Source organism: Embiotoca jacksoni, unplaced genomic scaffold (genome assembly GCF_022577435.1).
Source record: "Embiotoca jacksoni isolate LCO1_2020_lvr unplaced genomic scaffold, fEmbJac1.0.p SCAF_13, whole genome shotgun sequence".
Lineage (NCBI taxonomy): Eukaryota > Metazoa > Chordata > Actinopteri > Embiotocidae > Embiotoca > Embiotoca jacksoni.
Genome location: NW_027185263.1, coordinates 9,653,504 through 9,669,038, shown reverse-complemented (window position 1 = coordinate 9,669,038; position 15,535 = coordinate 9,653,504). Strand labels below are relative to the sequence as shown.

At 40.3% G+C, this 15,535-nt stretch overlaps 1 protein-coding gene across 1 annotated transcript in view; it reads right to left on the bottom strand.

Annotated features, from left to right (window-relative positions):
* LOC138196005 (protocadherin Fat 3) overlaps positions 1-15,535 on the bottom strand; it is a 67,130-nt gene that overhangs the window by 16,749 nt on the left and 34,846 nt on the right. The window contains exons 23-43 of the mRNA XM_069145661.1: positions 14,330-14,694; positions 13,162-13,315; positions 12,463-12,570; positions 12,150-12,333; positions 11,543-11,763; positions 10,482-10,934; positions 8,865-8,999; positions 8,382-8,778; positions 7,332-7,528; positions 5,609-5,762; positions 5,274-5,507; positions 4,906-5,084; positions 3,483-3,696; positions 2,997-3,211; positions 2,776-2,913; positions 2,429-2,572; positions 2,149-2,346; positions 1,568-1,845; positions 915-1,477; positions 346-477; positions 67-224 (exon numbers count right to left, since the gene is read on the bottom strand). Of these exons, the coding sequence (XP_069001762.1) occupies positions 67-224; positions 346-477; positions 915-1,477; positions 1,568-1,845; positions 2,149-2,346; positions 2,429-2,572; positions 2,776-2,913; positions 2,997-3,211; positions 3,483-3,696; positions 4,906-5,084; positions 5,274-5,507; positions 5,609-5,762; positions 7,332-7,528; positions 8,382-8,778; positions 8,865-8,999; positions 10,482-10,934; positions 11,543-11,763; positions 12,150-12,333; positions 12,463-12,570; positions 13,162-13,315; positions 14,330-14,694 (4,821 nt within the window). The remainder of the gene's footprint in view (positions 1-66; positions 225-345; positions 478-914; positions 1,478-1,567; positions 1,846-2,148; positions 2,347-2,428; positions 2,573-2,775; positions 2,914-2,996; positions 3,212-3,482; positions 3,697-4,905; positions 5,085-5,273; positions 5,508-5,608; positions 5,763-7,331; positions 7,529-8,381; positions 8,779-8,864; positions 9,000-10,481; positions 10,935-11,542; positions 11,764-12,149; positions 12,334-12,462; positions 12,571-13,161; positions 13,316-14,329; positions 14,695-15,535) is intronic.

Below are 15,535 nucleotides of genomic sequence, written 5' to 3'. Positions count from 1 at the left end.
AAAGCATTTTGCACGTTAATGTAGAAAAGCGTCATACACAATCACTGTAGTACATTTATCATTTACCTTAAGCATGGTACAGGGGTTAACACGTGTAAACATGATGACGCCTCTTCTCTGAAGTGTTCTGATCCTCAGACCGAGCTTCATCTCTCCACTCTGCCCATTCTCTGTCACTCTGTACTTGATGTAACTGTTTCCAGAGAAACTTAGAGAGGTTTGGCCTACACATTTACAAAATACACAGAGAGACAGAGGGGAAAGGCTTCAACTTAAACTAAACTTAAGAAATCCATTGTGATCTTCATAGAAGTGGTTAAAAGTCGAAGCATCGTCAAATCATACCGGCACACTCATCTAGTTTGTCAGGCTGACACTGGCAGACAGATGGCGCTGTAGGACCAGAGCGGACACACTGCATATCAGCTGGACAGGACTGACCTTCACAGAGTTCCACAGGGGATGGGCATGTCCCTCCTGTTTGAAGAGGGGCACATACATAAATATTAGAAAATAAAACCTTCGCTATGTCAGGATATTATCTATATTCATATGAAAAAAATCCTTCAGATTTATTTTAGTCTTGAATGTTTTTATGCATCTTTGTATGCATAATATATGCTTGTTGCTCTGTTATCTGTTTTTTTTCAGACAGATAATACCATGATTCCAACTTTTCAGAACCAAGTCAGAGATTTTTTTTTCAAGCACAAGAAAACACAATATCAAAGTCAGACAGCATAAACAAACACTTCAGACACTGCAGGATTTTACAGATTTTTATATCAAAACTATACACCAACAGTGATAATGTACTCAAGTAATGTACAAGTTGTTGTGACATATTGAGGACACCAACAATGTGAGTTGGGGTTTAGTTAGATTGTATATGCAAGCATGAGTGCAGTGCTCACCAGGGCAGGTGCAGGTCTCTGTGCGGCTGAACCTTAGTGTCACCAAGCTGACCCTCTCTGTGCTGTAGGTGATAGGTGAGTCCCCGTCCATCCCCAGTGCGTTTTCACACACCCGGTCCCCACAGTCCAGCTCCCCGGAGCATGCGCTGCTCACCACCACCGCCCCAGCTAGAACACCTCGAATCTGACCCCGCGCCGCTGCCTCCTCCAGCTTTGCACTCAACTCTTGCTGGGAGTAGAAGCCACCCATCCGTCCACCGCCTGATGTCTCTGGCCTTTCCATGGCCAGAAGCAAGTCCACATCTGACATCCCCATCACTGGCTCTACGCTGATTATGTGGAGAGGATCCTGTTGTCCTGGTGACCACTTCCAGCCGGCTAGTCCCCGTAACGTTAGTTTGATCTGGTTCAGGTAGCGACCGAGTAGGTCTTCCGGGGTCAGGGAGCTGAAACGTAAGGTCAGGGTGCTACGCAGCAGTACATCCGTCACCTGTTCCACCTGGACTGACACATCAGCTATCACAGCAAAACGTCCGTCACTCACTGTAGCGTTCATCTGGTATCTGAGAGAGGACAAGAAAACGTGTTATATTTCTACACTGAAACGTTTTTCCCACATCATATTTTTGTCGTTTGTGTGGTGTAGTGTGTACCTGCCAGGTTCCAGGCCAGGCAGCGCTACAATGCTGCCATCCTGTCTGTTTATCTTAAACATGCTCTTGGGCTGAGGCTTCTGGGTAAATGACAGAACATCATTGGAGTCGCGGTCAGTTGCATAGATCCGACTGATCGGGCCACCCTGGAAGGTATCTGTTACCATGACAATGAAGATTTCCAGGGGAGAAACAGTGGGCTTGTACTGACTGTTCCCAATGACCCTCAGAAAACCCCAGGAAGAGGAGGTAAGACTTGGCTTACCAGAGTCACTTGCCTGAAAGACAGAGAATAATTATAGGGAGATAGTCAGTAACTTCGATCAAAATGATAGAAGTATAGTTTTACAGAAATATTAGGGTTTCAAGTTTTAACCATTTTACTGGTGCTAATAGCAGAAACATGTTTTGCCGCTTTTTTAATCCGAGACTCTAATAGCCTGATTTAACTGCTACCAGTGACAGACTGTGTGAGTAATGGGCTGCACCCAGTAGTGACTGTGTGTGTAACCATGCTGACAAAGTGTATTTAAAAGTGAACCTTTCCTCATTATATTGGCTAAAAAAATACCAATCCTAACCTGGATTTCAATAGTAAATTCTCTGGGGGCATCGGGGCCAAACACACGGTTGGATTTCAGAGTTCCTGACTGGTCCAAGGTGAAGAAATTTCCCTCATTTCCTGACAAGATGCGAAACTCAAAAGGAGGGCCATTTCTAGGGGAGTCGTTATCGCTAACTGACAGCTTCAGCAGGGTGGTGCCAGCAGCTTGGTTTAACTGGAAGTATGGAGAGAGAGGAGTTGAGATAACATAAAAACAAACATATGAAAATACAGTTAGCAAACACACAAATATTTACCTGTATGATGGCTGTGGAGTTGGGAGGAGTGAAGACGGGAGGGTTGTCGTTAACATCGGCGATGTCGACGTTAACTGTGACAGTGGAGGACATGGCAGGAGATCCACTGTCGAACGCCTGCACTGACAAAGAGTACCTCGATACCTAGACGGTGCAGAAGAGCATGTGGGTTGCCATATCTGTATGTATCAGGTAATACGGCAAGCACTGTTATGCTTGCATAATGTGAGATTTCACTGGGTGTTGACCTTAATGGAACTTAGTATTTTCTGCCCTGACTGTGTTCATGAACCAGAAAATTACAATCGATCGTTTATGAGATGTTGTACTTAAAAACGCATCCTTACTAGCTCTCTGTCAAGCCTCTTATTGACTTTGAGCAGTCCCGCTACAGGGTCAATCCAGAAGTGGTTGCTTCGGTCACCTTTCCGGATAGAGTAGGTGATTCGCCCATTCACCTGACTGTCCAGATCTTCTGCAAAAACCTAAATAACACACGAGTTCATGAAAAAGACAGAACAAGTATAGATAGACTGATATAATGGTGGGAAACAAGACCAAATGGTACCTTTGTAATTGTTTGCCCAACAGACGCATCCTCGCTAACCAGTACGTTGTAGATGTCTTGGTTGAAGGCTGGAGCATTGTCATTGACATCCATGAGCTCAATGATTACCATGGTGGCGGTACTTAGAGGAGGATCGCCGCTGTCCCAGGCCTCAACAGTGAGGTAGTAGTCCTTACACACCTCAAAGTCCAAATCATCCGCCACTGAAATAGAGCCTTAACACACACACACACACACACACACAATACTTTATATACTCAGTATACATAGTTTACTCTAGCTGTTTTTCTGTCATTTTTGTTGCTGTTTTTGTTGTGTTTTTTTTGGTGTGTTTCTTTCTGATGTTTACTAATGTGGTTGTAAATCAATTCATGCTAACCAAAGCAGGGTTCATTCTAATTTGAATTAGTTCTGTGAGGTCAGATTTCACCATACCATGCACTTAGTTCTGAAAGTAACGATCCACACAAAAGGACGTCGGCTCACCCAATTTTCTGTCTATGGCAAACTTCCCTAACTCGTTGCCCAAGCGGATGTTGTAGGTGATCTCAGCGTTGGTTCCGATGTCTGCGCTTGTCGCCAACACACGCAGCACCTCGGTTCCCACGGCTACGTCCTCAGGGACAGTGACTGCATAGTCCCTCCTCTGGAAGACTGGAGCATTGTCATTCACGTCCAGCACTAAAATGGTCAAATCAACCTGAAGGAAACACAAGAGACCGTAAAATCCCAATTTGTTTGTCTACGCTGCTCCCAGCTGTGAGATTTCAGTTTCAGCACCACGGACAGTGGTCCACAAACATTAAAGGCAGAAAATGTATCTAAGGCTTTACTAACAAGACAAAAGACTGAGGAAATCAAAGCCTGAGAGAGAATATCTTGGCTGCTCCATAAATATTGTAAATACTTGTGGCATTACAAATCAGATAAATGCTGTCAACAGTTTCTAATAATTTCCAATGACTGAAAGTGTGATGCCACTGAGGCTACTAGTTTTGCCATTTGTATAGCTATCATATTACTGTGTTCCCTCCTCCTGCTACACCTGCTACAACCACTACAACCGTTACTTTTGCTGCTATTATGGCTACAGCTGCTACTATTTGTAGTAGTATTGATACATATTAATAATAATTAATACTTTTCATTTTCAGCATAATTGGTGACTGAACCTCTAAACATGGATGAAAATAATTTATTCTTCCAGAATGATAACACTTGACCTCACTTTTAGCAGTGGGTTATTTTCTGCTCTCATTCATGGTGTCTTTTAGCAGCCTTAAAAAACTTAACAAGAGCCAACACTGTGTTTCAGCTTTTCTGCACTGCCTCTGTCTCTGTAACTGTCACCCTCTCCATCTCTTCGATCCCACCCACTGCACAACTTGATAACGATCTATCTTAATTAAAATCTGCCCGGTTCTTTATCTGATCTTCTCAGTAAACAACAGATTTTGATTCACCGGCTGTTTTTTCTTTTAAATCATGAGTATGGACAGAAATACAGATCACAGCAGCTCCCCATATGGTCAGACTCCATGGCTGACTAAACTGCAATTGAATATGTCATGTATTCATTCAAATTACATTATTGTGTTAAAATGATTTGATCCAAAAACATATAATTTTGGTTTAAAAATAATTGATCTTATCTACTAGGAAACCATGATTAAATCACCCCCACCCCCCAAAAAAAATAAAATTGTAAAGACTGTAAATTTCAATAATGTTCAAAAGTGCATTCCTCTTCTTCTTCTTCTTTCTTCTTATATAGAATTTCAGTACATGTGCCAATTTTTTGGTATTGCGAGTATCTTTCGGTGCAACACTTCCTACAGATAGCTTCAGTAGATACACTGTAGTGTGTACAATCAAGATTTAACCTGTGTCAGTTGGACTTCGCACCAACCTGTGAGGATAGCGCCCCCTGTTGCCCCAGTCGGTCAGTAGCCTGGACACGAAGGCGATAGGAGTCTCGGCTCTCTCTGTCCAGAGATTTCTCCAGAATTACTATTCCACTCACTGGGTCAATGGAGAAAAACTCATTGAGTGGATCCACCAGAGAATATACCACTGTATGGTTAAGACCTGGGAAGAGCAGATTGTACAAATTATCTGTGATGTACAGTATGCACATTATAAAATATCATTGCTCTTGGCTAATGATCTTTCTTAGACAAATCAGCAGCTTGGATCTGGCAAGCTTACTGTGCTCATTATCCTTCCTTGTCACGTTATACATACAACATACAACAGCAAAATGTGATACCCGCTTACCTTCATCAGGGTCGCTGGCTTGCAGTCGGGTAAGCAAAGCCTTGGGTGCGGCATTCTCATACACACTCGCCAGGTAATAAGTGGATGAGAACGAGGGGACATTGTCATTCACATCCAACACTTTAAGAGAAATGTCAGATCGACAAAACAGCCCGCCCCCATCCGTCGCTTGGGCGATGAGTTTGTAGGTGGGTGTCATTTCTCGGTCCATCACTGTGGCTGTCCGTAACTCACCTTAGGACACAAAGTTTAGAGAGGTGTAGAAAGGACTTTTAATATGTGGACAATGTATTGTTGTCATCCTACAGAAAATTAAAAAAAAAACATAATTGTACCAGTGTTTGCGTCCATGTAGAAATCTTCAACCCCGATGCCAAACAATGAATATTGGATTTCAGCGCTGGAGCCTGAGTCAGCATCTGTTGCACCCACTGTCAGAATGCCCTTGTTGGTGGGAGTGTCCTCAGGAAAAGAGGCGCTATACACCGCCTGGTACAACACATAGACATGCACAGATATCAAAGCACAAATAGTGAAAAAGCATTGACCATGGTGAAAAAAAAATTCTGTCCTACACATCAAAAGCCATATTAAGCTGTTGGGTACAGCATCCATTATCCCAGCTGATAGAACAAGCTCAACAGAGTTACGTGCCCTGTTCTGACCCAGCGATCGGCGCAAATGACCACCTCTGGAAATCAGATGCAGACCAGCACGGTGGGAACACTCCTGTGCAATGTCCAAGTACAATGCAGCATATTCCACCCTGTTGCTTTTGTAAATGCTTTTAAATTAGTTACAGATGAAAAAAATCTGAACATTTTAGCATTTTGGACTGCTTATTGAAAAGACAACCACTGCAATTACTGACAGTATTAAGTTCATTCAAGTTGATTCCTCTTACTACTAGAACAAAAAGTACCACTTAAAATACTAATATAAAAAACACATATGAATAATGTGTGAACAACACAGTTATAATACAGTTTCTGAACCTCAGTGTTTCTCAATGTACGTGATCTTGCTAACATGTAATGTCAGACTACTACTTTGTAGTTACACAACAGAAAGAGAACAGAAAGACTATCAGAGTAGAACAGGGAGACCGGGTTGAATTCAAAGAAAATTATTACGAGTTTTGGGGGAAAATGAAAGTTTTTCAACTAATTATGTGAAACCGAAGAGCTGCAGAATGCTACTAAATGGACTCCCAGCAGCCCAATTATCTTCCTATTTCAAAATGACCTTCCTCTCATGGAGCAGCTTTGGGAAAAGTACTGAAGAACTGTAAATATGCAATGTAGGAATTAGCACGATCAGTAAAACGCTGATTTCATCATTTTTTTCCTGTGATTTGTTAGTATAAATTCTATAATCTGTGTTATTTAAAGAGCACCAATTATTTGTTTTTGACTACGGATGTACACCACACATAAAAGCACATTCTGAAAGTTAGTTTATATGTAAGTAACAGCAAATTAATTCACATCAAGTTTGTATTCTGATGCACTGTGAAAAAGAAAATCAATATTTTAACTGAACAAATCCTATTTTACTACTTGCAGCCTTAAACTGCTTTTTTTTATTGTAACATTATTCAACATAGTATTTTTCTGAGCAAAGCCACTGTTAAAAGGTAATCATGGATCCACTAATTCTTGACAAAACAACTGTGCATTAGACCGTGTTTTGTAACCAGCTATGACAAAGTCTGTTTATATGTATTTTAAAATAATTAAAAACTCCCTCATTGTTAAATTACTTACTTTTGAAATTAGTCTACAGCCACAATATTATAACCTTTCACTAATATTCATCGTACATGACAGTTTTATCACATGATCAAAATATATTGTCTCTATTTCTTGACAAAAAAACTAACTGGAATGTGGTTAAGCTACAGACCAGCAGTGGGTAAAGGCAGTAACTCTACTATGAATCCTAAAAGAGCAAAAAGATAATATGCCTATTTATCTTGCTACACTCCACAATCTCCTTGATGTGTGTTTGCTTTGCATATTTTCATTAGGCACATTTCCATTTGTCTTTATCTCTGACCTGGTTGCAGATGGGACTGTTGTCGTTGGCATCCATAACGGTAACCTCCACTGCGGTGTGGGCGACATACAGGCCATCGCTGGCTGTGATGTTGAGCAGGTACCAGTCCTGCTGCTCACGATCCAACAGACCGCTCACGTAAACCTTCCACTCCCCCTGCACAAGGGCCAGGGAAAACACACCCCGCGGATTTCCCCCTGGAGATTATACAGACAAGAATTATAGCACTGACACTAAAAAGAAAAGAAAAGAAGTGAAGATGTGAACCCAGTGCGAGTCTTGTTCATTCACATGATGAATAACCATGAGCTTCCTTTTCCATCCACAGGTACCCTTTGGTGCAATCAATAACCATCTATTATTATAGTATACAGCAGATTGGTGGAGCAGCAGGCATGGCCCTTCAAAGTCTAAAAGTTTGACCTTGTATGACCAACGCCTTCATTAGGTCCAATCTGTATTTTTAAATGCCAGAACATAAGGCCAAACCATATCATCCAAAGTCGTTACCAGACAGTGTTATCTGAATGGAAAACATAAAGCTCATTATCAAAGGGAGAGTTTCGCTGGAGAGGCCAAACAATCTTTTTTATTACCCCAATAAAAAAAGACACAAGCTATGTCGCAGCTGACAGCTATTTGTTTTGGAATTTCTAGCTAATGGATGTGTTAAAGTTGAATTCCACATAGTTTTGTATACATTATTTAAAGCTAAGTTCACAGTTTGGTTGGTTGGATTCAAAACGATATAAATTAAAGCTACAAAACACCTATTTTGCATTATATTTGGGTAATAAAAATGTAAATATGGAGTTTCTCTGCCTTCCTTGAAACATTTTGTAACATTATGCACACTTTGTAATATTAAAATGAAAAGGAATATGAAAAATAAAAGCTCAAATGTATTCAAAATGTGACCTTTAAGCATTCCCATAGGACCAATAAATATTCTTTATGCAACACAACCTCATCTCAATTCTTTCAGCACAGAATGTGATGAACTACGCTACTAGTGTGCGTGTTCGTGATTTGTGATCTCAAATTCCTCACCAGTGATGTAAAAGCTGACAAGGCGGTTTTGATCTGTGCCATCTCGATCTTTGGTTTTCAGAAGAGCCACCACCTCACCGAGGGGATCGCTCTCCCTTACTCCGCCCCGGTAGAGCTCCCTCTCAAACCGCGGCGGGTTGTCGTTAACGTCTGACACAGTGATGGTTACCACTGTGGTGGAGGAGAGAGACTGTAACTCGGCCAGATCTGAGGCCACTACTTCAAAGCTGTAGCTGGAGCAGGCCTCGTGGTCCAACTGACTCACTGTGGTGATCCAACCTGTTTTACTGTCAATGGCAAAAACAGAAGTTGTAGTGATGGGGCCGGTGAAGGAGGACTGAGCATCCTTTGTCAAGTCCAGGTTGTAGGTAAGCAGAGGCCCGAGGCTGTATGTCACCTGCAATTCAAAAAAAGATACATAAAGTAGCTTTTCAAAGCACCTGCAACTCTCTGAATTTAGGAACATATACTGTGATAACAAACCTGTCCATTAGAGCCCCAGTCTGGATCAAGTGCACGCACTTGGATCACTCTTGTCCCACCGGGCATCCCCTCCATCACCGTGGCTAAATAGTTGTTAGTCTCAAACACGGGCTTGTTGTCATTCACATCTAGTATCTGCAAAACACAAAAAGTCATTAACTCACCTCAGGAAAGTCTAAGTTAAACATGAGTAACGTTGAGAAAAAAAAATCCCTAATTGTCTGCATTTTAATGATTCTTGCAAATAATTTGCTTTTAATTATTACGTTGTGTCTAATTTTGTAAATTGTACTTTACACTTAAGAAATTCTGCACCATTGTTCCACAACGTACAGAAACTAATTCAGAAACTTATTACACATGCACCTTCCTTTGAGACTGTAACAGGTATTTAGTATTTCCTAGCTGAGTAAGCTCTTGAGTAGACCTTTGTTTTCTGTTTTTTCACTATTATGCATCCTGTCTGTCCATTAGTACCTATGAACGTTCATGAACGCGACATCTCAAGAACACCTTAAAATTTCTTCTTCTTTTTCTTCTTGTTATTTGGCACAAACTTTTTCTTAGTCTCAAGGGATGAAATGATCAGATTTGTGCAGTTATAGATCAAAGTCACTGTGACACCATGTCCATCCTATTCTTCTGAACGCAACATCTCAACAACACCTTCAGGGAATCTCTTCAAATTTGGCAGAAACTTTCACTTGGACCTAACAAATAATTGATTTGATTTTGGGGATCAAAGGTCAAAGTCATTGTGACCACATATTTATCGCATCCACATTTTCCATTCTCTTAACCCTTTAAAAACACACCTATTTTTTAGGCCTCTGCTCATAAATTGCAAAAAGAGTATATCTCTGCAACCACAATAAAAAAAAAGTATTTGTAATAATAAAGGGAACACTTGTGAGATTTGTTCAGATGTGTAAATATCAGTATATATGTCCATATTTTAATAATAGTTTAGTCACTGGCCCCCAATTGGGGGCCTCTAGGGCTTAAAGGGTTAAATGCAGCATCTCAGGAGCACCTTGAAGAATCTTCTTTAAATTTGGTGCAAGCATTCACTTGGACTCAGGATTAACTGATTTATTATTTGGTGTTTATAGGTCAAGGTCGCTGGGACCTCATGACCATTCCATTCTTGGGAACGGTATATCATAACTCAGGAACAGAAAGAGAGATTGTGACCATATTTCACCTTTCGTTAGATACTGAATTAGTGTCACTAATCTTGGGAGTCCACCTTCAAACTGTGACGATTGATTTCTGTACTGTTGGGTTCAAGATTTGTGTGAAGCATCCATGTTTTAGAATTTGTAACTTCTTTGCAGAAACATCCATATTTAAAGCATTGCCTACTATCATGGCTAAAACTTTCTGTTCTATCAGAAACAGCTTCAGTGGAAAAGTAACACAAGATATAAGGATTCCTTCAAAGTTCAATGGCCAAATACATTAGGCTACATGAGTCTGGACAGACATGGATGTAAACTTCCGCAAGGTGATAATTCTAGTTTTATTCTATAGAACTCAACTGTTGAGGCAAAGATTGAATTCAGTTCACTTCAGCTCAAGAGGAAAAGCAGCTCTGCGCAGTATTGTGTCACCAACCTTAACTTCCAGGTCTACGGTGGAGACAGATTCGATCAGGTCTTTTCTTGTTGTTGCGGCAATCTTGAAGCGAAAGATGCTGACCTCTTCATAGTCTAGGGGCTTGACAAGACGAATGAGACCTGTCTCCCTCTCCACCAGGAAGGTCCCGCCCTTGTTGCTGTCTTGTGTCTCTCCTCCAACTGCAGTGAAGAATCCCATCTGTCCAGGTCCCAGGTACACAGATCCCAGAGCTGTTCCTGCCGCTGTGTCCTCAGGGATGGTGAAGGAATACTGAGGCTGGCTGAATGAGGGAACAAATGCGTCTGCAGGGACGACATGAATGAAGGCTGATACCAGGGAGTGTTTGGCCGGAGAGCCACAGTCCGTGGCTTTGACAAAGAAGGACAGCACGGTGCCCTGGAGGTGGTCTACTGTGCTTTTAGTCATCATCCAACCACTGTCCGGCTCCACCTGTGCACCATAAAAATAGCAAAGCCATTTAAATCAACTTTGGAGCCAAAAATCGTCACTCTTGTAATAACAATTTTGTCTTTGATTTTGAGTCAATGGCTTTTTGGTGTTTTGACATATTTTTTTTATGAAATAGGAATAGAGCAGTCGTTGGATTTTACTTTTTATATTTAAAATTGAAGGTTAACAGTATCATTTGAGCTTGACATATTCATATGCAACAACCAAAAGCCTTTAATCCCACGCCGTTTTGTTCATAGGACAGATAATTCTTTATTTGTTCTCTATTGAATTTTTAATTGCGATTAAAAAATTGACCAAGCCTCAACCTTAATGTAACATCATTTTGATTTGATGAGTAGAAATCTATAATCTACAGTTAACAGATGGCTGTTAATCCTCTGAAATGGGGAGGGGGTGTCAGACGAAAATATCCCTTAATTGAAAATCAGGGTAACAGCATACATTTTCTGCTTTAATGAGGTTTATATACATTTGTTGACATTTAGATCTAGTTAGATTTTTATGTATTTTTATGTATTGTGCTGGGATTTTATCATTTTTATGAGGGGCAGTCATCTAAAGTATAAAGAGCAATATGTACTGACCTCCAGAACATCCACCAATGACAGGCGTGCCTCACTGTAAAGGGAGTAGGTGATCCTTCCATTAGACCCAGCATCAAGGTCACTGGCCTGGATCTGTGTGACAAGAGAACCTTTGGCAACGTTTGCTTTGATGCTCATGCGGTACTCCACTGCTCTGAACCGAGGGGCGTTGTCATTCTCATCTGCAAGAACCACTCGCACTGTACAAAATGATGCACGACCTGCAAAAATAACACAAAATAAATGTCTAATTTGATCAAATATACATAATTTTAATACAAACAAAATGTACCTTATTGTACAGGTGAATTCACTGTGAGCCATGCTGGATGTTAAAATGTAATGCATCTGTAATGTGAATATGCTTAAATATGCATAAATCTTCAGGAGTGACGGGCTCTTATTATACAAAAGCAATCACCTACAGTGCATTTACTAAAAAAACATGAGCACCCATGCATTAATGTAATTTCCATGTTTGGACTTCCAGATTTAGAAGTAAGACTTTCATTCTATTTTCTAAATCTTATATTAGCTGATATTAAGATGGGGTTTTTTTGCCAGGGAGGCAGTTTAAAGTCAGTCTGGTCAGTTGTAAAAATAATACCTCCGCCATCCAGGGCCATAACAGTCAGCACCATGTCCTTGTTAAGAGGATTTTCTCTGTCTAATTTCTGAACAGTGGATATGAGTCCATCTGCATCAATGGTGAACTGAGTTTTCCCCAGGTCATTGATGAACGAGTATGTGATCTGGCCATTCAGCCCGGAGTCCTCATCTGTTGCGCGAACCTGGATGTCAAAACAGAAATTCAGTAAAAACATGTCATAATGTTCATCACAAGGTTCCACAACATCATTCATGAAAGTTTCCTATTAAATGTCGTACTGATTGTCTGAGTAGTGAAAAAGTGAAATTACCTGAATGACCTTTAACCCTTGTGGGGAATTTTCCGGGACCTCAGCCAGGTAGAACCTCTGGCTGAATACCGGGCTGTACAGGTTAGCTCCCAGGACATATACAATCACCTGTTAAACATAATGTCGTAGTCATTCCACCACCATCATCATCACCCTCACTGTCTGCTGACATTCTTTAGTCCGAATAAACATCACTGGCTGATTTGTCAAACATGATCAAATCAACAGGACAGAAGAGAGTGTGAGGCCCATGACAAATGATAACTGATATGAATTACAGACCAGCTGCAGATAAAACTACTGTCAACATATGGAATATTTATATCATGTCAGAAGCAGAAGCAAAAGAATAGGGTGACATGTTTTTGCTAAAGAAATGTGGGCTGTCAGAGCTCCAAAACTGTCCCATTTATAATTACCACTAAGAGACAGATGTGAAAACATGTTTTTCCAGTTGGCAGATCATCCTCACAGTAAATCTATTATGACATGATATTAACCTCCAACTGTAGAGCTGCTCAGCAGCCAGTTGGAAGAAACTGCAGTTAAACAGGACAGCTGTGAATGTTTGCAATAAATTTAGAGTGAGGGCTTGCTAAAGACGCTCACTCAGCTTTCTCTGGATAAACACTAGAGGTTTAAGAAAAAAAGAGCAACTCAGTTGACAGAACTAAACTAACTGCCAAGTAGTTGTCTCACCTGTGCAGTGTTGGTGAAGACTCCATCTGACACAGACACATTGAGTTGATATGAGAGTTTCATGCCTTGTCTCCTCTTGTTAGACAGACGCAGCACCCCTGTATCTGGCTCCATCATAAAAGTCATTTTCTCATTCCCTGAGAGAATACTGTACCTGAAGGCAAAAGGAGTACAATGCTTACAGTGCATGAGTATTTTTTTATTCGCTCAGGAAGATGCAAGGGCTGCCCCCCAAATAGTCGATTAAGCCTCAGTTGTCAAGAAAAGTCTTAGTCAACCAAGTTTTTATTTGTCGTTTAGTTTTATGAATAAAAACAATCCCTCACACTGCGCCTTGTATTAGATGCTATGACAACTTGCAGAAACTTGTGACCAGTCAAGCCTTCCATCTGAGGAAGGTGGTCTTGTGGGAAACGGGTGACATAGGTCCTTTGTTGTGTGAATAGTGATTGTCTCATGTAGCAGCATGTAGCCACAGCCACCGTGAAATGCGTGTTTACAGCGGCGATTAAGTTACTGTAATCAGTCATAAAGTGTCTCGATAGGCCCAAGTTTTAGTAGAGCAGTTATACAAATGTTGATATATCAATAATCTGTTAATAGCCTAGACACAGATGCAATCAGGCTATGATACAATATACTTTGTTGAAATAAATTAACAAATTGCTAAGTCTTCTTCGCCGTTGTACCGACACATTCAGAATTATTACTGCCTTTCTCATTAGCACTGTTGTTAACAGGTTGCTTGCTTCATGTGTGCAGTTGTAAAAGTTATATATTTAAAACTCATTATGATGGTTTTGTATTTCTCTGTAATGAAGCAGAGCATTAAAATTGTACTTTGTACATTCTTTTTTTTATTTGAAAATATATTTTCAAATAATAAAAATCATGAACATGCAACTGCTAGCCGATTATTTGCTGGAACAAATGACTGTTAGTCGACTATAAGAATCTTCAGTCAGGGGCAGCCAAAAACAGTTTGGATGAAAAGACAAATAAAAAATGTAATTAAAAAGTACAATGATTTCTTTGTAAACATAGTTCTTTTCTTAATATAATGACCTGAAAGGTTCAATGGTGAACCGTGGACAAAATGTTTTATCTTTGCTGATACAAAACATTGCAGTGAAACAACAAATCCACTTTTAACCATCTTATTTCTTACCTCAGCCTTTGAGCATCACAGATGTCAGCATCTGACGCCTGAATGCAAGTCACAAAGTGTGCTCGGGGAGCCAGTTCGCTGATGAAGGCCTCGTACAGCATTTGGCTGAAATTAGGTGGGTTGTCGTTTGTGTCCGTTACAGTCACAGTGACACTCACATCACTGCTCAGGGCAGGGTCTCCGCTGTCCGTCGCCCTGACAATGAAGTTGTAGCGCTGGATGAGCTCATAGTCAAGCAGACGTGCCGTGAATACCAGTCCGCTGTTACTGTCAATGAGGAAGTAGTCGCTGCTGTTGTAGATGTCAGATACGATCTGGTAACTCACCACGGCATTCTTTTCTGAATCTTGGTCTTGGGAAAACACCTACATGGGGAGCAGCATTACATTTTACACAGCCTGATGCATTATTCAAGATAAAGTCTGATTTGTTTACTGATATACGACTCTACAGCTACAGTGACACTACACAACACTGCTGTCAAATGTAAAAAGTAAATAAAGTTCTAGGTTTCACTCAGACTCTTTTAGGATGTGATCACTTCTCAAAGAAAAAAAAATCTCCTATTCAGCACAGTCATTTTGTTTACTACAGGGCTGAGTAAAAATTACCAATGCAGATACTTTAACTTCAATACTGGTTAAATTTTATGAAATCCATTTTCACTCAAAGAAGATCACATAGCACATTACGATTTAGTTTTCATGCAGTTTAGAGGGGGAGAGTCTAACCTGTTGTTTTTTTTTCTGTAGCTACAATTTACAAGTTATTAGTTTTAAAACAAATATGTTAGTGTAGATGTCGCCTAGGTATCAGCATTTTTTGGTGGAAGATAGCAGCGAAGCAATTTGGTCACTGCCATAAAAGTATCAAAGTTTGGTATGCAGCCCTAGTTGACTATATTTTAAAAAGCAATTCTTTGGTGTTAATGAAACGTGAAAAAATTGGATATTCATGTTGCGGTAGTGGAGGCACAACTACTGCAGTTACAAATAAAATGAATAATATATGACGATGTGCTAGAATCCCACAACATGCATTAGAATTGTATGACCTATATGGTAAACAATACCAAAAGAGCAAGAGCAAGTTGAGATGCAATGAATGTGAATGTAGTCCATTGTTCTTAATTCATTTTTGAAATATTCAATCATAATAGATATTTAAAGGCTTATTTTGAGGACTGGCTAAAGAAACTTAAAAAAA